This window comes from Coffea arabica, chromosome 5c (genome assembly GCF_036785885.1).
Source record: "Coffea arabica cultivar ET-39 chromosome 5c, Coffea Arabica ET-39 HiFi, whole genome shotgun sequence".
Taxonomy (NCBI): domain Eukaryota; kingdom Viridiplantae; phylum Streptophyta; class Magnoliopsida; order Gentianales; family Rubiaceae; genus Coffea; species Coffea arabica.
The window spans coordinates 41,514,564-41,538,541 of NC_092319.1; the positions used below are offsets into that span (position 1 = coordinate 41,514,564).

At 35.1% G+C, this 23,978-nt stretch overlaps 2 protein-coding genes and 1 pseudogene across 5 annotated transcripts; 1 reads left to right on the top strand and 2 right to left on the bottom strand.

The window, feature by feature from the left end:
• Positions 1-3,888: 3,888 nt before the first annotated feature.
• On the top strand, positions 3,889-15,857 carry LOC113688100 (diacylglycerol kinase 5). 4 transcript variants are annotated; one of them, XM_027205764.2, is made up of 16 exons: positions 3,889-4,028; positions 5,165-5,446; positions 5,566-5,688; positions 5,816-5,944; positions 6,187-6,272; positions 6,396-6,519; positions 7,149-7,197; positions 8,094-8,176; positions 8,785-8,852; positions 9,635-9,709; positions 10,627-10,714; positions 10,829-10,945; positions 12,202-12,507; positions 13,459-13,536; positions 13,716-13,799; positions 15,382-15,477. In XM_027205764.2, the coding sequence occupies exons 2-15, from the start codon at positions 5,252-5,254 to the stop codon at positions 13,794-13,796; spliced, it is 1,602 nt and encodes a 533-aa protein (XP_027061565.2). In that variant the 5' UTR covers positions 3,889-4,028; positions 5,165-5,251; the 3' UTR covers positions 13,797-13,799; positions 15,382-15,477. The 4 variants fall into 4 exon arrangements, with proteins under 4 accessions (XP_027061565.2, XP_027061563.2, XP_071907044.1 ...); XM_027205762.2 differs by lacking the exon at positions 13,716-13,799 and having other exon boundaries at positions 15,382-15,857; XM_027205763.2 differs by lacking the exons at positions 3,889-4,028; positions 13,716-13,799 and adding an exon at positions 4,101-4,240 and having other exon boundaries at positions 15,382-15,857.
• On the bottom strand, positions 13,996-19,562 carry LOC140007754 (protein THYLAKOID FORMATION1, chloroplastic-like). The gene is made up of 5 exons (XM_072050944.1): positions 19,157-19,562; positions 18,098-18,365; positions 17,439-17,655; positions 14,618-14,733; positions 13,996-14,265 (listed from the first exon to the last, which is right to left on the bottom strand). Exons 1-5 carry the CDS (start codon positions 19,368-19,370, stop codon positions 14,172-14,174), a joined length of 909 nt encoding a protein of 302 aa, XP_071907045.1. The 5' UTR covers positions 19,371-19,562; the 3' UTR covers positions 13,996-14,171.
• A 552-nt stretch (positions 19,563-20,114) lies between these two features.
• On the bottom strand, positions 20,115-21,961 carry LOC140007359 (NDR1/HIN1-like protein 10; annotated as a pseudogene).
• Between the last annotated feature and the right edge of the window lie 2,017 nt (positions 21,962-23,978).

Here is a 23,978-nt window from a genome sequence, read left to right on the forward strand (position 1 = left end):
ATTTCCAGGTACAATTCTTGGTTTTATATTGGATTTTCTATTTGCATGCGATGATGCATACATTAAAATTTTCAAACATGTATTCATATTGAGCTTTTCATTTCACATGTAGATTTTCTCTTATTTAAAATCTTCCTACAGCTAGCCTAAAAACAATTGAAACGAGCAAGTATAATGCTTATATCGAGTATTTGTCATTGGTGACTCTAGAATTTGATTTCAGTATTGTGCTGTCAAGAAATGGTTAATTAGTGTTAATTAAATTTATTTCATCCCAAAATTGTGGATTACATGAGATTCTATTTTTTTTTTTTTAAAGGAATGGTTGATATCGTAATTGTATGATAATAATTTCCAAGTATAAATCTTCATCCACCCTAAAAATAATGATTGAACTAGAATTTAACTACATACAAAGCCCAGTTGCATGAATACTAGAGCGAGAAGTTTACAAGTACATTAAGTTTGTGTCAACTTTTTCTTAATTTTTTTTCCCTTTTTTTGGTTTGATAGGAAGCTAGCTTGGGCTAATTTAAGTCCAAGTTGAAACCTACTTGTTTTGAAAAATAATATTTGAATTTAATATTTGTAAAATTTGGCTAAAGGATGCCTAAAAACTCGTTTAAAGGAGCTTCAAGACTATTTTCAAAAATAAAGTTAATTCGTGAAAGTCTCTAAATGCAAGGGGTTAACAAATTGCAGACGTGTGTATTCACATAGTAATTTAGGTGTAATTTAAGTATAATAAATGGATAATCACCGGAAAAGTTCATTTGGAGGGGAAAGGGAGGGAGTGTAACTGAGAGGCAGGCAGTAGAAAAATTTGTATTTATAAGTTTGATAATTCTAGCTTCAATTGAAGGGCCTCGTGTATTAGTTTTTCAAAAAAAGCAATTAATTTAAAAAAGTGTCAAAATACAAAGAGTGCAATAATTGTGATGTGTATATGCAAATAGTAAGTTATATGTAGTTTAGATATATTAACTAGTAATGGATACCCTTCAGAAATATTCTTCTAGTTTAATTGGAAAATAAACACAGAACTTGTTAAAACCAGAATGGGAAATAAATTCTCTTCTGAATTGTTTTCATATCTTTTTTTCCTGTGATTTCTTTTCTTAGGAAAAATATGTAATTCAGTTACTAAGCTGAACCAGAAACCAAAGTTTCTTTCCATCCACTTGAGTCCGAGTCAGATTTTGGAAACGAAACGCCAAAGAAAAAGGATACTAACAGAAAACCAGTGTCTTAAAATTTTCAATTGGGGCATGATTTGGATGCTTAATTGGATAAGCCTTCCAAATTGGACGGACTGATTCAGTCTATCTGATCTGAAATTACTATTCTTAAAACATCATTATATATTACTAACTTTAAAGAGAAGAAAACATACAATTTGTTAGGTATCACATCATGAATTAATAGTAATATAAGGGTTGAGAAGGGGGTCAAATATACTATTGAACGTAATGGATGACATGACCTTATACCTAATCAAATCCTTTCTATTTCATAAGTATCTAAAGTTATTTACCTAATCAAAGTTGTTGAACCGAATAATTAGCTTTAGCCCAATTGAGAGAAAATGACAAGTCCATATTGAACTAGAAAAATCAAGAGCAGTTTGACAGACAAATTGGTTTGTGTCCGATTGAATAAGCCAAATGTCTTATGCCAAAGCCAAAATGTTCAAAAAAAAAAAAATTCACCTGAAAAAAAAAAGCACTAGTAATAGCAATTAAGGAATCCTGTGATGCTTTTTCCACTGTCTGGTTTAGAGTTCGAATAATCCATTGTCAAGTTCTGAATTTGAATCATGAATTTGACAATTGCAAGTTGGAAGAATGTGAAAAAAAGGATATAAAACAAAACATGGTGAAACTCTCCCTCGTCATAAAGGATTTTCTCACAAATAAACTACAACTGGCTACTAAGGACGGATTTAAGTCGGCTGACTTGCAGCAAAAAAAAATTCTAGAACGGTGTCATAACTCTCCCTTAATCTAGTCAGTTTTACATACTTACTAGTCCCATAACACAAGTCTTTTTAGACTTTCCCTCCTTGTAAATTAGGATAAAATATGTTATAAAAAAAAATTACAACAAATCCTATCTCCTACATGAACTAGGGAAAAAAGCACTGCAACCATGTCACACCACTCCCATTCCCCCCCCCCCCCTCCCCAACCCCCCAAAAAAAAAGTTTGGCCATTTAATGCAAATATTCCCGACTGTTTCATCATTACTTATTCAATAAAGGATTTCAAACATCAATTGTACCATCCGAATGCAATTATTCACATTTATTGTCACTATTTGCATTTAACCAATTACATGACTTGACTTCATTGCTAAGAAAAACTAGCATTGTAAACATATCGTTCAATAGCCGCCACTATAGCCATTCGTTAGGCAAACCTAATATGTTTATCTCAAACTAAGTTAGGGATTACAAAATTTTATCTCAATTAATCTTTAATCGATCGGTCAGGACTTTCTACAATTGTCAGTGATAATTGCACCATATAACGTGTGAACACTGAAATATCAACAAGGAGCACTGAAATTAGTATCCTACTTTATTCTTTTAGTAGCTACGACTATTTCTTTAGAGCATATGTATTTATCTTTGTAGCGGTCTTAATTAGATGGACTCACAGGTTATGTGCATTGACAAGTTGACAGTTGACGAGCATTGGAGAGCCGCCCTTTATAAAAGAATTTTCAATATTCACCAAAAGAAAATAAAAGAATTTTCAATAGTTTGGAACGTCGCTGTTTACTCGGGCAACCGCATATTTGTCATGTGCTTTAAAACTCTAACGTCCCTTAGTTTTCATAGTCCCGTACAATGATAATGGAATTTTCTAGGGATAATTTCAGAAACCTCCTTTAGGTTTTTTATTATTTCACTGGCTTTTCTCTAGATTTTAAAATTTACACTAAGCTTTCTTGATGTTTATTATTTTGTTAGTAACATTTAGATCTAACCAATAATAAAAAGTGATACTAGAAGAGAGAAGATAACATGATTCCATCATTGCAGCTCATATATTACATTATTTAATTAATTTAATACCAACTCACACATTAAAGAAAAACATTAAAATTGTTGTTTATTATTAGGGATCAAATCATATATAGCATCACAAAAATAGTATATTATTATATATATATATATTTTTTAATATAAGATTCAAATTATTCTTTTCAGTTACACATCCATTGTCAAATATGATCAACAACAAATAATCAAAAAATTTGCAACTAAAATTTTACATAGAACAAACTTTCACATCATAAATATTCTTGTCAAATATTAAGGTAAGTTGTTGAGATTTTTATGGTAATAAAATTTGCTACTTGTAATATTTTGGTTGCATATTATTATTTTTTGATTATTTGTTATTGATCATGTTTGATAATGTATTTGTGACTGAAAAAGAGTAATTTCAATCTTACATTAAGTGAAATATATAGAATGATATACTATTTTTAACGTCATATGTGATTTAAACTCTAATGATAAACAACAAATTCTAGTGTTTTCTTTTATATTTGGGCAGATATTAGATTAGTTAAACAATTTAGTAGATGAGGGGTAATGGTGAAATCATATTATTTCTCTCTCCCAATATAACTTTTTAATTATTTGTTGGATTTAGATGTTATAAGGTAATAACCCTCAAGAGAGGTTAATGTAATTTTCAAAATTTAGAGGGGGACCAGTGAAATAGTCAGAAACCGTGGGGACGTTTCTCAAATTATCCCGATTTTCTAATTAAGCGCCTTAAAAGTTGAAACTCCTCAGATTCCTAAACTTGAATCATTAGTCAAACAATATGTGAAAGATCCCAAACCCACTATTTCACTTCTCCAAGATGAGCAAAACAGAACAGGGCAAAGCTGCCAAAATAACTGAACCACCCATGTAATTTCCTCCCAAGGAGGACATTATTGGTGATTTTCCTCAATTGGTTTTGGCATTTAGTCAATGAACCTGTGGGAAATTACCTAAATCCACGCGGGTAAGTAAAAGGAAATTGGTCAACTTTTGTCACACGTTATATGTGGGATCATGAAGTATATATATGTCAAACGCTGCATTTCTGTATAAATCTTTCAGTTCAGATCCTATTTCTTTTTTGTGCATCTGTTACTGAAACTACTACTATTGCTTCTGTTGCACATTATCCCAGTTGAATATTCATCAGGGAAAATCAGATTCTTGATTTTCCAGGTACAGTTTGTTTGGTCTCTTGAATTCTTTAACGGTGCCGAAGATTGGATTTTGTTGGTATTTTTGCATGCCTAATAGGTTTATTTCTTTTTTATTTTTGAATATCCAGTTGATCACGAGAAGGACATCAAATTCCCGGGAATAATTCTTGGAATTCTGGGATCCTTTTCTGTGTGTATGTGCTGAAAAAGTCAGCTAATATATGTAGTTCTTGGTCAATTTGCCAGTTTGTTTCTTCTGAGATTTTGCGTTTATGTTGATTGAATAAGACTAGTGCTTCGGTTTTTGGTACTGATCAGAGTTTGAATTTCCTGTTTAGAGATTATAACAATTGTTTAATTTTGTCATTCATATATGCTTTGAACAAAGAAACTTATTCGAAACGGAGGTGGAAATCATGGAGCCTGAATTGCTGAAATCTTGTTCTCGGAAACAACAACGCCAAATGGTGCCGTTTTGTGACATCATGCACAAAATCACTCATCATGTGGACAAGAACAAAAGGCCCTAAGTGAAGATGATCTTGTGACTTGTCTTGCCTGGCATGAGAGTTTTTATGTGCATTTTTTTTTTCTGATTTTCTCTTTATGTTCACGAGTACTTGAATTTTTGTAGCTGCCTCTTTTGGTCCTTTCTTTTTATTGCTTTGAGCAACATTTTATATTCTTTAATGAGATTTGAATGTTGATGATTCCACTTGAGACATGAGCTGTTCTGTCTGTCTCTTTTTTCTTCTTTTTTGATATGGAGATTGTCATAAAAGTTGACTTTGTTTCATTCAGCAGTTTAAAATTCCCCATTAATTTTTTATCTTAGTTAATATGTAACCCTGTTGTTTATTGTTCCACTTATCTTGTTCTATCTCAAATATTCTTCTGTTGGTTGAGATAGCTAATAAGATATTGTTTTCTTCATATGTCGCAGCTATTTGGTATAACTTGGGGAAAAAAATAAGTGGCTGCTTTGTCTTGAATGATCTTCTAAATTGGAGCTACTGCAGATAGAACTACGATGAATGTAAATTTTGAGCCTCATTCCTTGAAGGAATTCAATATTCCTGCATATATACTTGCACCTGGTTCAGAGGCTGAGAAATTAGGAGATGTACCTTCATGCCCAGTGCTCGTATTTATCAACTCCAAAAGTGGGGGTCAACTTGGTGGAGATCTTCTGCTTACTTATCGTTCTCTTCTAAACAACCATCAGGTAATTTGGCACCTTGCAAAATATGCTTGGAGCTGTCAAATAGCCCAATGATCACATTACACTCTTTAAAAAATAGCAAAAATTGGCCTAAGTGAAGGCTGGAATCTGAATGGCTTCAGGTTTTTGACTTGGGAGGGGAGGCTCCTGATGCTGTGTTGCGCAGGCTATATCTCCACCTTGAAACACTCAAACTTAATGGTGATGAATTTGCTCCTAAGATCGAGGAGAGATTGAAAATAATTGTAAGTTGAGTTAAAAGAGAATGTATGAAATTCATCTTCATTCCATGCCTAATTACAGCAGAGAGCAGCTTATCATTCATTTTTAGTTTAATTTGGTTAATATCTCAAATTGGTGTGGCCATACTAGGTGGCAGGTGGTGATGGCACTGCTGGTTGGCTTCTTGGAGTTGTTTCTGACCTTAAATTGTCTAAGCCCCCACCTATTGCTACTGTGCCCTTGGGAACTGGAAACAACCTTCCATTTGCATTTGGTTGGGTAAGAAAGGACCCCTTCTAGTCCCTTGGTTCCTCTTATTGTCATCTTTAATATGAAATCTAATGCATTGATGGGTAAAAATTTATGTGGATGATCTTAACTTGGCCCCTATATATATGAAACTGTCCTTTAACCCTCCATTTTCTGGCAATAAGACAGTTATCTTGCTGTTAATTTGGTGCCTGTTACTGAGACCGCTGTCCTTTCTAATTCCTGTGTTGCTTGTGCTTCCTGTCTTGAAGGGAAAGAAAAATCCAGGGACAGATCGAGACTCTGTGCTTGCATTCTTGGATCAAGTGAGGAAAGCAAAAGAAATGATGATAGACAGGTTTGGTATCAAACATCTATTCTTCTTTGAGTTTGCAAATAAGTACCACGTTCATTGTTTGCGTGATATATTGGTTTCCTGAATCTCTAGTTTTTGATCTGACTGTCTTTGATGAAAATCCAGCTGGCATATACTCATGAGGATGAAAGCTCCAACTGAAGGTAGCTTTGATCCTATTGCCCCCCTAGAGTTGCCACATTCTTTGCATGCATTTCAACGAGTTTCTTCATCAGATGAACTTAACATGGTATGGCAGTCTTCCTTAAAGAGTTTTTACATAATCTACGTGTATTATGAAACAGATACATATTAGCTTTGTCTCACTTATATTAGTTGTATGAATCAGGTTGTTGTCTTGTTTGTATTTTTATTTTTTTTCCCTGCATATCAATCAGGTAGATGATGATGATGACGTGCACCTAAATTAACTAATCATGCAAGAGAAAAGATCTTAAGTCTACTCAACAATTCCTAAAATATTTCTTCTCAAGAAAAAGGGTATTACTTTTCTTTTTTTTTTTGTGGGGAATGGAAACCGGGTTGTTTAGGTTTCAGCTGAAAAATTGGGCTCATGAAGCCCATTTTATACAGATGCATTGTTTTTCCCGTTTTGCATCTCAAGGAATGGAGTATAAGACTTATATCCAGCGCAGTTTTTTATATACTTAGTTGTAAACCAACTGAAGTTACCTTAGGTACATGAACACCTGATGTATTGAAGGATAAGATACTTAATTGTTCAACCAGGTCGTATGTATGTATGTTGTGATCGATGACCTTGTGGAAAACATTATTTCTCTTTCTTAGGACACACTTTCCAATCTACGAAATCAGCACTTTCCCCTGCTCTTACGCAAATGTTTCAATGTTTCTCAGGACGGCTACCATACATTCCAGGGAGGATTCTGGAATTACTTCAGCATGGGTAAGTTATGTGGAGGTTTTCCAATATATTCCCTTTTCAATCCACCTTGTTGGTCAGCTCTACTTGTTCGCTTCAGTTGTTCCAAATAATTAAATAGTAGTGTCTTTGATTGAGGATTGAAATCTGGCCAACTCTCTTCCAGAAAGCATGTCCTACATAACCACAGCTCCAAGAATGAAAAGATATTGTCAGAGCTAATTTGTTTACAAAATCAACTTGTTTATAAAAATCTACTTTTTGCCTTTAGCTGACCAATGTGGATCTAGAAGGGCCTACTGAAAAAAGTGTGTTTCTTATTTTTTTTCTTCTCTTGGAAGATCTGTCAGTAACTGGTAATTGAGGAGCTTGTTGCGGAAAATATTCTTGTCATTGCAAATCTTTCAGGGAAAAAGCACTGTGTTGCACCAGATAAACATATTAAAGAACTGAAGTCAATTAGTAAAAGCTCATGGTGTTTTGGATTCACCTACAAGAATGCTAATGTGCTTTTTGGTGTAATTGAGTCATGCATAAGACTATAATTGATCCTTAGATCTCACATCTACCATGTTTAGGGTGATAAAAGTATATTTTGCTTCCCATTTTATGCCAACTTTTCCTTCCAAATGTGTTAGGGAATTGTTTCAGCCTCATCTGCAAAGATATTTACTAGCCTCGTGTAATTGAGTTTCTTGCTTGCTATTCATCATTTTTCCCCTTCCTATGGTAATTTTTTGATGGGATGAGTTGCATATAAGTTAAATAAATGAACCATATATAGCACATGAGCAAACATAACAAGGGAATAAGTGGTTGGCTGTGGCTGCCTAAAATATCTGAGTCTTCATGTTTCACATTAAGTCAAGCAGCTTTATGTGTTATCTGTCCAATTCTGATATCTTTACCACATCTTACAGGGATGGACGCTCAAGTATCGTATGCATTCCATTCTGAGAGGAAGCTGCACCCTGAAAAGTTCAAAAACCAGCTGGTTAATCAGGTAAAACAAATTCACTTGGTAGGAGTACCTTGTCAGATAAAATTTGTATTTGATCTGCATGTCAAATAGCTGATGAATACTATGTCATAATTAGCCTTAGTTATTACGACTAGTACAATGAGTCATTTAAGGTCATGTCGTTGTGGCTAATGGATGGAGAAAGGAACAATGGAGCAATCTTATATAAGCAATGATAAATGGGCATCTAGCTTAGAAGCACCCATACCTTAAACTTCATATTATGCTAAGAAAAAACCACAGAATTAGGCTCTGTAAAGATTTGTTTTTCTGGAATCATCTTCAGTTGAACTGTGATAGTATTTGTCATTATGATGGCTTTTTGTGCAAACAGAAAATGTAATGATCTTAGTTTCTCAGTCATGCTTGGTTGTGAAAGGAGATTCCACTTGTTTTATTTTTTTTTTTTTAACTCTTAGAATTGTTTTAGCAGTTGAGCAGTCATTGTCCATTCTTCTAGATTTTAGTAGATGAAGATATTTTGCATTAAAACATTAATAACAGGCTTTCGTATTGTCTGAATATATGTCACAAATATGCATAACTTTGCCATGACTTTGAAGTAAAATAGATTTTTCTGATTGTCTTAGAGTACATATGCAAAACTTGGATGCACACAAGGATGGTTTTTTGCTTCACTCGTTCATCCTTCTTCAAGGTATGTGCTTCTCAGAACTTCCAAATTCTCATTAACTTTCTTGTATAGGTCATGGCATAAGAATTTTTCTCCTCCAATCAGGAAAGGAAATACAATATTTTGGTTGTTGATTTGGCTCTTTTACGCATTCTAACTGGAGTGACTAAAAAAACTGTATATTGGGGATATTAGTTGACAATTTCTTTAGTACAAACTCTTGCTGCTCTAGGATTGTTATAAGCGTATTATCAGTTATTACCTCTTTAAATTAACATGCTTTTGATCATTTCTACTTCTTAACATCCATTTTTAGGGTTTTTGGTTTCTCCAAACTCTACCTGATACAATTCCCAAGAACATTAATTTCTGCATTCTGAAGCTTGCTGCTTTAATACTTTTTACCTCACCATTTCCCATTCCATATCCTTCTTCGCTTTGTGTAATTCTTAAATATTTAACTATTGGAGTTGCAAAACATTTTGTGCACTGATGGGATGCCACATCTTCTAAAAAATGTCCTTGAAGCCATTCTCACAACTCGATTTTGAAACTTTCCTCATATTTTCTTTGCTCCTATTGCTCATATGAAAATTTTTTTTCTGTGTGTTGATTTGGTATGCTTCTCTACTCGTTTTGGTGTTTTCTGATAAGGGCACAATCCCTTCTGATTTTTCCCTCTGTTACAGTCATCAGATTCTTCTGTCACAGTTTTCCCTCGTGATGAGGTTCAATAGTTTAGTATACTATTCATACTGATCCTGTGACGATGATTTATTTGTCATGATGATTATTTCAAACTGCAGGAACATAGCTCAACTGGCAAAAGTTAAGATCATGAAAAAACATGGTGAATGGCAAGACCTTACCATCCCTCCCAGGTATTTTCAAACATTCTTTTTGAAGTGAGTATTGATTCATTTTAATTGAGAAATGAATGAACGAGGGAAAAAGCAGTGATAGTATATGATCAAATTGCAAACCACTAGATACGCTGTCCAAGGAAATTTCCTGAATATTTAAGATTTCTACTAGTGCAACTTTTTAAGGCACTGGAGTTATCTGATGGTTTGGTGCGTCACTATTCTGTCTGGCAAATGATGGTGTGGATACATTCTTCTGGTTTTCCTAAAATTCGTTGGCCCCATAATGGTTGTGCTTTATGGGCAAAAAGATTTGTTTTGGATGATGCAACAAAGTTAAAAAAACAAGAGACCCATACCTAGATGGGCAGAGTCCCCAAACTGCTAGCTTTAAATCACTGGCGATCTCTATATAGTCCTATTCCATTACGGTAACGTTACATTGGAATGAAAACTTGGAACCACAATGACACTGTATAAATATAAATGATGGTAATTTGATGGAAAGTGGCTCTGAATTGGATATTAACTTAGTTGTACAAACTGCTCACATTCTTGTGTTTTGCTGACAGATTTATCTTGCATGTTGCTAAATTATGTTCTTTTCCAATGATGTTATGTTCTAGTTTCTCCTGAAGTATAATTGGGAGCATATCTAATCATTAGAATCTTTTCTCTTTTAATTCTAAGACCATGCATCCTTAAACTCTATAATTCTGTACTTTCAAGTTGCTTTTTTCTTGTTTTCCTTAGAAAAGAGTTGCATCCAAAATTTACCGACTACTTTCTGTTATTTTCTTTCCTCATTTCTTGTAATTTCCCTTCGTTCTGTAATTTTCTAAGCATACAGGTATCGCAGATCAATTACTTTCTGTTATTTTCTTTCTTTATTTCTTGTAATTCCCTTTTTGTTCTGTAATTTTCTAAACAAACAGTATCAGATCAATTGTATGCCTTAATTTGCCGAGTTTCTCTGGTGGACTAAATCCTTGGGGAACACCAAACAAGAACAAACGACGTGATGTGAGTACACAACTTTTTAGCCATGTTCATTTTTTCAAGAAAATTCGTAACTGTAATTATTATTTACATGTATATTGTTCTGTTTCTTTGTCATACCTGCAATTTGACATTCAGAGAGACTTGACTCCTCCTTATGTGGATGATGGACTTATTGAAGTTGTTGGATTTAGAGATGCTTGGCATGGGCTTGTTTTGCTTGCTCCAAATGGACACGGGAGACGTCTTGCACAGGTAAGGACCTTTACTCTCATCCTTCAGGTTTCGTCGATGTTTTTGGTTCTGAGGGGATATAGATAATCATTACATTTTGGAGAAGCTCATTAGTTTGGACGTTTTGTTTGATCATTCTGGTTGTGAAGGAGATCAGACGAGTATAAATTTGTTGTGATGAAGAGGTAGAGTGGTTTCATTTTCTCTGTAACAAACTTGTGAGCCAATGTTTGACAAATCAAGTGTTCACTTTAGTTAGTTAACAAGCATTTGAATGCGAAGATATCAAAGAAAAAAGGATTCATGATTTCATGTCCGTAGAGTCCACCTAGCCTTAGACTGTTAATACTGTGTTCAGTTTATGTATATATAGTTGAACAGAGATTGTAATTGTGGACCGACCATCAACTAAGATAAACTTCAGGAAATCAGAGCAAAATTAGTCTAATAAGGTCTGCTGTGACGTCCCTTCATCCCATCATGACATGCTCATGTTTAAAGTGATCTGTGGGATTAGCCAGAATGTCTGCATGTTGTTATCTCTGCTTATTTGCCTTGTAGATGGTATAACCTACTATCCATTCATATTTATCGAACTTGAAATCCATCTCCTTATGATAGGTGAACCATAAAAACTGCAGTTATTGCCTTGTCTAAGTTTCCTGAATAATCGTATGAAACTTCAACTGAAACCAAAGAATATGCTCACAAGGATTACTGCAAATTGTTCCTTATCTAGCATTGAAATTCTACAAATGAAATGCAATGACTTGTCTGTATAGCAGCTGCAGCAGTTTGGCATATGCTGCAGTAACTAGTAAGTCCTTCGATAAAGTCATATATATATATATATATATATATATATATATATATATATTTGGGGATGAAAACATCAGTCGTGTGAGAACGCCTGAAAAATGGAGTTATTATTCTAAGGGCAGATGAAAATGAGTAGTAAAATCACCATGAGGCAGGCTTGATCAGGTTACTAAGATGATTTGAAAGTAGTAAGATTTATTTAAACTGAGTCAAATTGGCAAGGAAGTTGGTGTCGCGCAAAGGATATTTTTGGACACAAATTTTCATGTTAAGGTTAAAAAAAGTTACCAGCATTACCTACTATGTTTCCATGGGTGGTGAATTGTTTGGAGCTGGGATAAAACGTTCTATAACAACAATGGTGGGGTTTATGATTTTTTTTTTTTTTTATATCATTGAAATATATGGTGTCAGCAAGGAACCTTTTTGACAGATAAGGTTCTTGTTCCCATTGATAGGCCCACCGAATCAAATTTGAGTTTCATAAGGGTGCAGCAGAACATACATTCATGAGGATTGATGGGGAACCTTGGAAGCAACCTCTCCCTGTGGACGATGACAAAGTTGTCGTAGAGATATCTAATCTTCGCCAGGTCAAGATATTAGCTACCCATGGCTGCCGATCTAGAAGCGTCCATGACCCCTCAAGTCCCACTACTCCACACGGTCAAGATGATGGAGAGAGAGATAGTGATGAAGAAGAGTCTGTTGGGGAAGAATGGAGGAAGTTTGGTGCTGCAGACACATTTAAAATCCCAGACGAGGTTGACATCTCTCATCTTAGTTAATTGGCTGTAAATGATTATTTTTCCATGCATTTAGTGCCATATGTTTACTGGGGTTGAAATTATCAACCCGCAAAATATTTAAAACTTGCAGCGGTGACTGATTAAGCTTTTTAGTTTACACAGGTTAACTTTCAGTTGCATATATAGCGAGAGAATATTGGAGTCATATTAATAGTATTGTGGAAGGTATTGCTAAACTTCCATATCGTGGGAATATTTTCAAGAAGCACGGCTGTGCAAATATTTAGTCACTTGATATCTTAGCTTGATATCTTGCATGCGGGGCATTTGTTTTCTGCTGTTTGTACATCGTACGTCCAGTTAATTTTGTATTATTCTCTTTGGTAAATAAGTAATCAAGTGTCGAGAAGACTTTGGTCTGGTAAGGTCGGTCAAGGTCTTAAGATTTAGAAGTCCTCGGTTCTAATACCCTCGCTTTCCTCCACCACCCCACCCTTCTTAAATCTCAACCCTCCTACTGAAAAATGTTTTTAAAAAAAAAAAAAAAAGTAATCAAGTATTTTCTGTGATTTATTTATTTCGTTGAAAATCCTACTGGTGAGCTGAAGGCCCTCTGGATTCTTGATCCGACATGGTTAATGAATTTGACCTCGTGATGGAGATGAAACGATTTAGCTTTGGTAACTCTGAATGGTAGCGCCAAAGTGCAAGGCTGCCAATTATGGGTTTGGTGATTGTTTATCCTACTTTTGCAGTCTTGGACTTTAGGCTGACAGTGTTCAGAAGCAAAACTTTTATAATCCGTACACAAACTATACAGTGATAAGGCCTCTTTTTAAGTGTCATATAAGTTTCATATCCACAATCATGCAAGCAGGTTTGTTGCGAAGCAAAGCTGCCTCAGCTGATGGTTTTTTTTTTTTTTTTTTATTTTCTAATGTTCTTTTTCTCCTTTTGGTGGTAAAGATGAAGGTGCAGAAAGCCCGGCGGTCTGAGATTGCTGAGAGCCTAGGACCTGTTTCAGTACCTAAAGAAAATGTTCAGGTATACCCGATCGATCAATAAATTTGACCACAAGACAATGTGGATCATGCTCAGTTACATTAAGTCCTTTTGCTTTACATATGAGCTTCATATGAGCCAGATGATCTACCAGTGGATATGGGGATTAAGCTTACCTAAATATTTCTCAAGTGACTGATCAAATATTCAAACACTCCCAGGAGAAAAGTGGGGAAACAAAACACACGTTGTATCAGGGTTGTGCACTACCTCAATTCACCTGTCCCACTTCTCAACAATGAAAGGTTAAAATCCACTTTCTCTCACCGTAATATCTTTACCAGGATCCATAATACTCGTAAAAGTTAGAACTGCAAAATTGTAGATATATAAATATTCCAACAAGAAACCGTGTCCAGGGTTGTCCAATATCTTCTGGAATGTTTAATAGTGTGCAATGAAAAGGTATTCAAGAAACCTGAGGGAGCCAACAGAGAGAGATAAGCAGAACGGTAACATGAACCAGAATGCTAAATTTCTAGGCCTCTTAGAAGTACCAACAGCAACTTACATCCTTGAAAAACATGGTTACAAAGTGTTACAGAGAAATACAGCATGAAGTGTTAACCTCGATCACTGTAACAACATTGACAGTAAAATCAACAAACAAGCTTAAATTACGAGCCTGCATATTGGCTTTCTACCAAACATTTTTTAACAGCTTCACTTGCCTTCTGAGATTCAGCCCTCTCTTCTCTTTTCTTTTTCTCCCTGGAAGGTGAGAGACACACATAAGCGATAGTAAGAATGATGATGATGATGTTACTGGGGCTAATAGCAATTATAGTAATTAGACTATCTAAGAAAGACTTTCATTAGGCTTAGAATGTCAAGTCAGGTAGCAGGCAGGAAAATATGTTCTGAAAAAGATTGACGTACATAAGGTAAGGGTAAGAAAAAGGAAAAGACAGTAGAGATGGGGGGGAGGTCAGAGGCAACTTAGTACACAGTTACAGGGTCCTTTTGGAGATATTTCCATCACTCATTTTTGACGTCGTCTACATGTAATGAAAACCAAAGATAAGAAACAAGTACAATAAATTGAACTTGTGAAGGATCTAACCTGTCCACATACTCCTTCAAGAGTTCTTTTGCTTGAACAAGCTTAGAGAGCAAATTGCGGTAAACATCAAGATCCCGATCCACACTTTTCTTGTTTACGTTCAATGCAGCACAGAGCTGTCAAACCAACAGTGACGTGTCATGAATTATGTAAACCTTTGCGTGTTTTTCAAAAAGCTAATGCAACTTGTGCGTATAGAGGATATTTGACTAGGAAAATGACTGATATTTTGAGTTCAAGTTTAATTTATCAAGACTGATACAAAGTAAACGTAGGCTGATTGATTCCTTCTTCGTAAATGGGAGCTGTAAGGGGGTTTTCTGTCGTTACAGTGCTAAAACTTGAATATATTATGGTGAAAAACTAAGAACAGTTTTGTAGGGGCTTTGTTGCCTTATAAAGGCACCTGCTATACTTTAGACCCAAATTCCTATCTCTTCTTGTTAGGATCGATCGATAAGTTAAATATATAAAATAGATTTGATGGTCTATTCTAATTGATGTGATGCACAGATAGACATAGCAAAGACCATAAAATAGCAACCTACTGAAGGAAATCAACAGTTTAAATCAGTAAAACAAATTAAAGAAAAACCATGGACAGTCTCACAAGGATAAATTTTGTAATAACTGCAATCTCTTGATTTTATGGCCCCTTCCTTCCATTCCAACACTTCATATGAACATATGAGCAGTAGATGCAGAGTGAAGCATGGTACTCATAATTAGATAAAAATGTATTGAAGTCATTTTTTGCCTTACAGGTGAAGGTGAATGATTCTTCTTCTGATAAGCGATCAAGATTACAGAGGCTACAACGATTCTTTAGTTGTTACAAAAACAAATAGAAGACATGAAAATCCACTTGAAATAAGGATCTACTCCAATATAATATACAAAGAGGAGCAGAATATCATCCTAGGCGCCACCTGGCCAGCTGGCATGATTATGGTAGACACGTCCACAGCAAAACTTGATTTGGCTAACATCCTAAAAAACTGGAATTAATATCTTAAAATCTACATTGTTATTTGGGTGTGCACTTGCTAATATTTGGAGAATTTTCTTGTTCCATGTGCTACAACTTAATCTAAATAGAGCACAAGTGTAACATCCTTGTGGAGCATGTGCTCTCTCTCTCTCTCTGGGTGTGTGTGTGTGGTATGTGGTTTCATTAGTATTACATCTTGTTTTTGCAATTACAACAGCCATTATTCTAAATTGTAACGCTCTTGATTTACTTTGGTGATGTCAATACAACTTGATGGTGCTTCTGATATGGTAAAAAATTCCACAAACCATTTCCACCAAGATAATCCACACAATCCCTATTGCTTAGATATGTCTAATTGATCAGTGACGAAGTCATAGTTTATGTCAGCCTTTCTTGTACTCTACAATTCCAAGCATATACCAGATCCAACTATCATTTATTTCTGATATTATTGATTTACCTCCCAATAACTTGGTTATGACAAACTTTACATAGGTTTGATTGTCGAAAACAAGCAACATTGTTTCTAAGAATTAGTGTTTTCTCCTCCTTTTACCATTGTCGATCATCAAACTGAGCCTTAGATCATATAAGAAAGTTTACCAAAAAAAAAAAAAAATCATCTTTGCACCAATAAACAAATTCTATAACTTTCTTCACACAAATTGGTGCTGCTAGAATAGTACTTAGTACTTTTAAAGAACATGAGAAATCAAAATTTGATCAAAGGAATATGTACTCACAAATCTGCACATCCTTATAGAAGTATTAGCTCAAACAGAAGGATGAAAGTACATGAAGGAAAGATGCAGTGACAGATTTCGGTGTAATATTTGATCTTATAAGATTAGCTATTCTAATTAGAGGCAAAAATGAATAATATGATATGTGGTGGAAGTGACTATCCCAGGAACAATTTATCACTATCTATTCTGCATGACCAGTTTGGATTAATATTATATTGAATTAAATAATTTCCACGGAATTGCACAGGCTGAAGAGGAAACGGAAAGGAGCTCCATTTTATATTATGTTTCAGGCCATAAGAATTGGCACCTATGGGAAGATGTTGAGCGATTCTTATGTAAACTCAAGAATGCAATTTTATTGTATTAAATTTCTCTTTTGACCAAAAAGTCATTCAATCATCCCTTCTTGTATGGATTTCCGAAGAATAACATGAGAAATTTATAGATAGATGTCTTGGGCACAGCTCCTTTACACTGTGTCATAACTACTATTACACCTCCTCTTCAGCCAACTGCAGACTTTTTTCATCTGTAAATCACTGAAAGCTGTTTACTATCGTTCCCTAAACTATTTGTCAAACCATACATAAGGTGCTAACTAGCATACTTCACCTCCAGATTGTCAATCTTCATATGTATCCTATGACCAATCAAATAATCATTTGTCAACTGTAAATAAAGCTACAGCTTTACTGCAAGAACGTGTGTTCTCCATTCTAGGCCAAACAGACCAATAAAGCAACCTTGGATGGCGGTTTTCTTGATCAAATAGTCCACAGATTCCAGAAGATTTATATAATGCTCATTAGGAGCTAACTCATCCTACTCAAGTCAAAGTCCATGAACTAGACTGTGCATCTATAAAAATGACTATCACAAAGAGCAATAAAGAGTCTAGAAATGCCTTCAACAGAATAGGTCCTAATAAATGATCAAATTCATCTTTCTGAATGTAAATTGAAATAAGTGTGTCATCATAGATTCAACATTACAAAAATAATCGGAGAAGAATTAGCAAACTGCGAATTAAGTTGAAGGTGAAAAGAATCATAAGATGTGCATCGATTGTAAAACGTACCTTCTCCAATATGGCAGGTTCTGTGGCATTTGCTAACTCGAGAAGGCGGAAGAGACCAATGGCAAAAAATCTACTATAACTGAAACCTTCCTTGCTTCCTGCTCTTTCTGCAATGTCCTTTAGAATGCTTTCAACTTCTCCTTTCCTGGATGAAAAATCAACTAATGTACCAGCATTTTGAGTACAGGCCCACTCTTCCAATTTTTGTGCATCGGATCTGCAGTATGGTGTTTCAAATAGGAGTTTAAGCCAGAGAATGATCAAAAGTTGAACAAATTGGCAATTTTCACTAAAAATTAGTTAGAAGACCTGTCCTAGTCAAATGTTATATCATTAGACCGAAAAGGAATTTGGAAAGAATCAGTACATTCTTCTTGATCAGGCAAATACAACAGAACAGCACATAACTCATGAACAATACCAACAGCTTCGTCTTAGAGATACTATCTTATCTTTATATATTAGCCATGCCAGATTAAATAATTATACAGTACATACGTCCTTAAGAAACCAAGCACATTATTATGGGCTTAGTTTCTGAAGTAGAACACCACCGTTTTCAATGTAGCTTTCCCTTATCGTATATATAGCACATCTAGATTAAATGAAAGAATCAAATCAAAGTGAAACTACACAGAGTCTCATGTACAGACACTTGCCTATATTTTTCAGGTTCCTCCTTTAAAGCCTTTATGTAAGCCTGGAAAATTGCTTCACGATCCTCATCACTAGGGTAGCCTTCCATTAATCGATCATACACAGTTACGAAACCCAGAGCAAAGACAGCATCATACTTATACGTCCTTTTGTACCTCATTAGGTGCTGTTGGACAAGCAACTCCTGCAATACAGTGCCGTAGATACTAGGAATTGGCCGCTTATAAGCCTTTAGGAAATTCAATTTTGTCTCAGACACTGTTGGCACATCTGAAACAATCCAACAAACACTACAAAATAAATTGACTAGATAACAAACAAAAAGAAAGTATCGTTGCTAACAATTATATTAGCTTAAAAAACTGAAACTCCAATCTGAAAGGTAGGGAAAGAAGAACCTGGGAAGGGGAAGGGGAATGGAGACCATGAGAATAGGACGTTGGTTCAAGATGAGGGACAAAGACTTCTAACCACTTTGCTGTATCTGATTCTCAAATAATTTACCATTATCAACAGATCATGACCACAAAGTATGCCATTGTGGCTAAATTTCATGAAATTCGGAAGAGTAGAATCTTGATTAACGGTCCTAGAAAATTACTAACACACCACAAAAAAAAAAAAAAAGAAATACTTGGTACTGATGAATAAAAACAGTAACTCGACCAAAATCAAAATATTCCAACAAATTCAGCATATTAACTTGTAGCCAAATGCAGGAGCTAAATCATCCCAACTTGAGCTTGTTCATCAACATATTGATTTTTTATTTAAAATATTATAATCCAAGTGGCAATCAAACGAAAAGCTAAAACAGTGTATTTCTACTAATTCCACCATTTCCTCAAAAAAAAAAAAATAAAAAGATTACAACCAAAAAAACCAACTTAAGAAGAGTAATCATCAAAAACTCATATGATTGCATAAACCCAATTATTAAAAAAAATACAAAAATTAAAGCTTGATAATCCATTTCCATTATAACCCTCCTACATTTCCACATAGACATAAACAAATGAAATATCAATTTGAAAAAAGAAAATCAATCAAATTGAACTAACCCCTGGCAGTAGACATGCAATGGACTGCAAAGCACCGTGACTTTTCACTGTTGCTGTAACTAATATTAACAGAATCCAAGCCATAGAAGAAGCTTAAACGCAACTTAAAAGCTTCAAAATTGGAGGACAAATTCCGAGCAGAAATTTTCTTAAAACTATCGAAAGATTGCCTTTTTATTCCTGAAAACGTTGAGACTGAGCTCACAGCCGCCATTTTTCCCCCCAAAAGTATTTCTACAACAAAGTTCAGATATACTATATACTTTTATGTACTAAAAAGTAGTATAAATCGTATAAAAATAGGCTTTCTCTTTCTTCTTTTTTTTTTTTTTTTTGGGTTCAGTGGAAAAGGTTAAGTCCCATTGTAGAGGGAAGAAGAAAGGGAGGATAACGAAGCTTGGAGGGGAAAGGTACAATTGCATTGGATGGTGGTTTTATCCCTTTTTTTTCTTTAATTTTTTTCCTTTTTCTGTTGGGGTTTTCCCTTTCTTTTTTATTTTTTTCCATTTTTTAAAATTTTTTCTTGGGTACTGAATTTTCTTGTTGGGAGAAGCAAACAAATGAACCAGTGAAAATACGACACGTGGACTGCATGGTGAGGCTGACCTCTGGTTCAGATTTTTCTTTCATTCTTTATTCTTTTTGCTATTTTTTAGGCCACAATTTTTTTAGGACAAATTATCCATTTAACCCTTGAACTTTTAGTTTAGATAAAATTAAGCCTCTTAACTATTTGTAATCAATTTTTAGCCCTCAAACTTGATAAATTGGGCACCCGTGACCCTTTTGGCCAGTTTATCCGATTTTGCAATTGGAAAGTCAAATCACACGAATGGCAGTATGCTTTCAAGAAGAGCATTTTTGTCCGCATATTCTAAGTAAAAAAGGAACAATTGCTGCCGGAATTCTTATCGTCCTTGTAGTTGGAAGCCACGTCGCTTCCTATCAGCATCAATTGCTACGCCTGAAACACGGCGCGCAAGGAGCTAGTGTTCTTGTTAGGCTGGTAGAAGGGATCCAGTTCCACGTTCTTAAGCCTCTGGCCTTGGTAGAATGCACTGGCCTCGATCCTATCGTAGTAAATCCCGATTCTCTTATTGGGGTTCCGGACGGTCATGTTGAGGGCCAGGTCGTAGTAGTGGGTTATTGGTGTTGGACAGGTCGAACTGAGTCAACTCGGCGTCGGTGGCGTAGAACTTTGGCCCTATTTGGTAAGTGAGTTTTTGAGTGTTTGTCTAAAATTTTATTGTAATTTACTGTAGAGGTTTTTTAAAAAATTTTTGAAATGTGTTTTTTTTTAATATTTTGAAGTGTATAGTTTAAAAATTTTGAAAAGTTTTTTGAGATTACTGTAGGGCCTGTTTGGAACCTCAAGTTTTTAGCAAGTTTGTATAATACTAGTTTTTTAACAACTTTTGCTACAGAAATCCCAAAAAACTTATCAAAATTTTTAACCTACACACTTCAAAATAATACACAAAAAAAATCCCCTTCCCCTTTTCTTCTTCTTCCTCCCCCATCCCAACCCACCACCACCTCCGTCGCCGGCCAGAGAAGAGGAGGAGAAAGAGAGGGAAAATTGGAAAAAAAAAATTGTTTCGGTTGCTGCAAAACTCAGCTGCCGGTCTTCTTTTGCAGAAGCGGGCGAGGGAAGGGGGATGGGGTTCTGGCGGAGGTTCGGATAATCCATAAGCTCTGTAATCAGGTGCAATGGCTCTGTAACCAGCCTTGGCCACAGCAATCATTTTGTGGCGCCAAGAGTAGCATATCTCAGGGAATCCGTGAAAGAACAAAACAACTAATGGCCCACTTCCAATCTCAGCTACGTGAAGCTTTAGACCATCGTCAACTTGTATGAACTTGTGTTGGATTTGATCCATTTCTAAAGATCCCAAAAGATGCAGAAAGGAACTAAAGAAACTTGTTTGATACTGTACTCCCAATTCTAAAGGGTGGCGGGGGAGGGAGAGGGGAAGAGAAAAAAAACAAAAAAAAAAAAAGAGGTGGCGGGGGAAGGAAGGGGAAGGGGAGAAGGAGAAGAGCGATGGCGGGAGAGGGAGAGGGAGGGGTGGCTGCCATGGAAGAGAAAAAAAGCCAAAAAAAAAAAAAACATAAAGAAGGCTGCTGCCATGGAAGTCTCCGGGAGAGGGAATAGGGGAGGGAGAAGAAGCGGGAAGGGAGGAAGGAAAAGAAAAAGAAAGAGAGAAAAAAAGAAAAAAGAAAAAGAATGAAAAAAAAAAATTTTGTCTTACAAAAGTTTTTCTACAACTTCTACAGTGATCTACAGTAAAGTTTTATACAAACACCCAAAAAACTCACCTTCCAAACAGGCCCTAAAGTTTTTAAAAAACTTGCAGTAGACAAACTTGGTAAAAAACTTGTCTGCCAAAGAAGGCCTTTACCTTGTTGGTGTAGAAGATCAACCACAGGACTAGGACGATTATGCCCAGCACGACGACGATGGTGCAGAGGATTTGGAAGATGCAACCGAGGATGCAGTTACAGAGGTAGCCACAGCAACAGCTGAAGGGGTTGCAACTGTTGCCGCCGCCACAGCGTCCCGGGCGGTGGTAATGCTTTGGTAGTGGAATGGATAGGCCATAATAGGCTCCGTTCAAGTGTGGCTCAGGCATGCTCTTGTCGATTCAGACTATTCAGAGAGACAGAGGAGGAGAGAGAGAGAAGAAAAAACAATTTTGGGAAGATGTAAAAAGCGATAAAAGACTAGGGTTTATGGATGAAGATAAAAGATCGTAGGGTAGAAGGAGAAATTTTTGTTCCTTTTTTGCTTAGAAGATGCGGACAAAAATGTCCTTCTTGAAAGCATACTACCATTCGTGTGATTTGGCTTTCCGATTGCAAAACCGGATAAACTGGCTAAAAGGGCCACGGTGCCCAATTTATCAAGTTTGAGGGTTAAAAGTTGACTACAAATAGTTAAGGGGTTTAATTTTACATAAACTAAAAGTTCAAGGGTCAAATGGATAATTTGTCCTTTTTTTAAGACTTCTTAGTTTTTTACCCTGTATTATTGATTTCTTGCCTCTTTGGGGTAGGGTATTACTTTCCTTTCTTCTGGTCAATTTGATGGTTCTGTTTTGTGTTGGTTGCCTGTCAACCCCAGTTGAGTCTAACTCATGTGAAAAGAAAGTTTATTGAAGCATTTTCCTTTTTGGCTTTTTTGTTTTAATGAAGGTTAAATTACGTGTTACTTTCTCCGTCCCATTGAAAGTGTTCTACCTTTCTTTTTTGATTATTTCAAAATATTTGTCATGTTAGACATTTCTAACTACTTTATATTCTGAAATTTCCCTTACACTCTTCATTAATGATGTATAAAGACAAATGTGATGTGATTACTTTTTACTTCTTACTTTGACCAGCACATGATTAAGGACAAAAGTGAAATAAAAGGAAAATTTTTTTGGTGAAATGTATTGTGCATAAAAAGCATATATCTCCAAACATGACTAAATATGTGGGACTAAGGGAATAATACATTAAAACTCTATTACTCTAACAGAGTTACAGTCAAAATTAAGTTACATCACATTATGCTATTGGTAATCTTGTTCAAATTCTTATAAGATGATTTACATATTGCTAGTATCTGAGTCTATCAAAGTATTTTTGTACTACCATGACCGAAAATCAATCGTGGACTGTTAAATTCATTATCTGTAATTTATAAGGACTAATCTTTATATACTTTCACATATTGACAGTGCGCATAATTTAGAAGGACTAATCTTTATTTACTTTCACATATTGACAGAGTACATTTGATAAAACTGAAATCTGAAAATTGAAATATGAAATCTGAAAACTAAATCCATTAAGTTATTGAATTATTAAGTATTAAATCTAATACATTTGAGTGTATATCACATTTAATGATAAGTGAATAGTTTATCGCTTAATTTTGGAAGTAAGTTTTCTCTAGAAAATTCAGTTTCACTTAATTAATTTAGATGCTCAATTTTTGAGTTATCACTTAATTTTGGAAGTAAGTTTTGTCTAGAAAACTCAGTGTCACTTAATTAATTCAGATGTTCAATTTTTTATTACCAAACGGGTCTAAAAATATTAAGATCTGAATCTATTAAGTTTAAATGCTGAATTGAGTTATCAAACAGGTCTAAATCTAAATGCATGATATAAAATTTTAATTTGAGTGTGAACTCTAAGCATTCAAACTCATTAATGCATACACTATCAATAAAAGAAAGATTAATCTGATTTATAAATACAAATATAACTCAATTTTCATGAGTTTTATAATTTTTCAGTACATCAAAGAGTAATTGAAGATTAAGTGCTGCAAATAACATACATGAGAGTTGTCTTTGATGAAGGAATGAGTACACACACTATAGAAGATAGTATATAGAAAATGAAGGTCAATCTGTTAGAGCTTAACAGAGCTTTGCAACTTATCAGGTATCTTTTTTTTTTTCCTTAGACGACAGCTGTACCTAATCTATCCTACACTAAGGGGGAGGGTACAGACCTAAGGAGGGTCAGGGGTAATCCGGAGGGAACTGAACCACCACCGGATCAGACGGGTGCACAGCACACTTGCCAGGATTTTTTTGAAACAAGCCACTTAAATGTGACATTTTGGAGCCTTATTGGCTAGGTGGTGGCCATCAGCCCAAAGACTGGTGGTTAACTTATCAGGTATCTTCGTTGCCATATATTTGTGAAAATCTCCAATACCAGTACCTAACTTCCTTTTTTTTTTTGGCGGTACGAAACAATTAGTGTTAATTTGTCAATAAAACTAATTATTTATACAGTTAGCAAATGTCCCTCGTCTAAT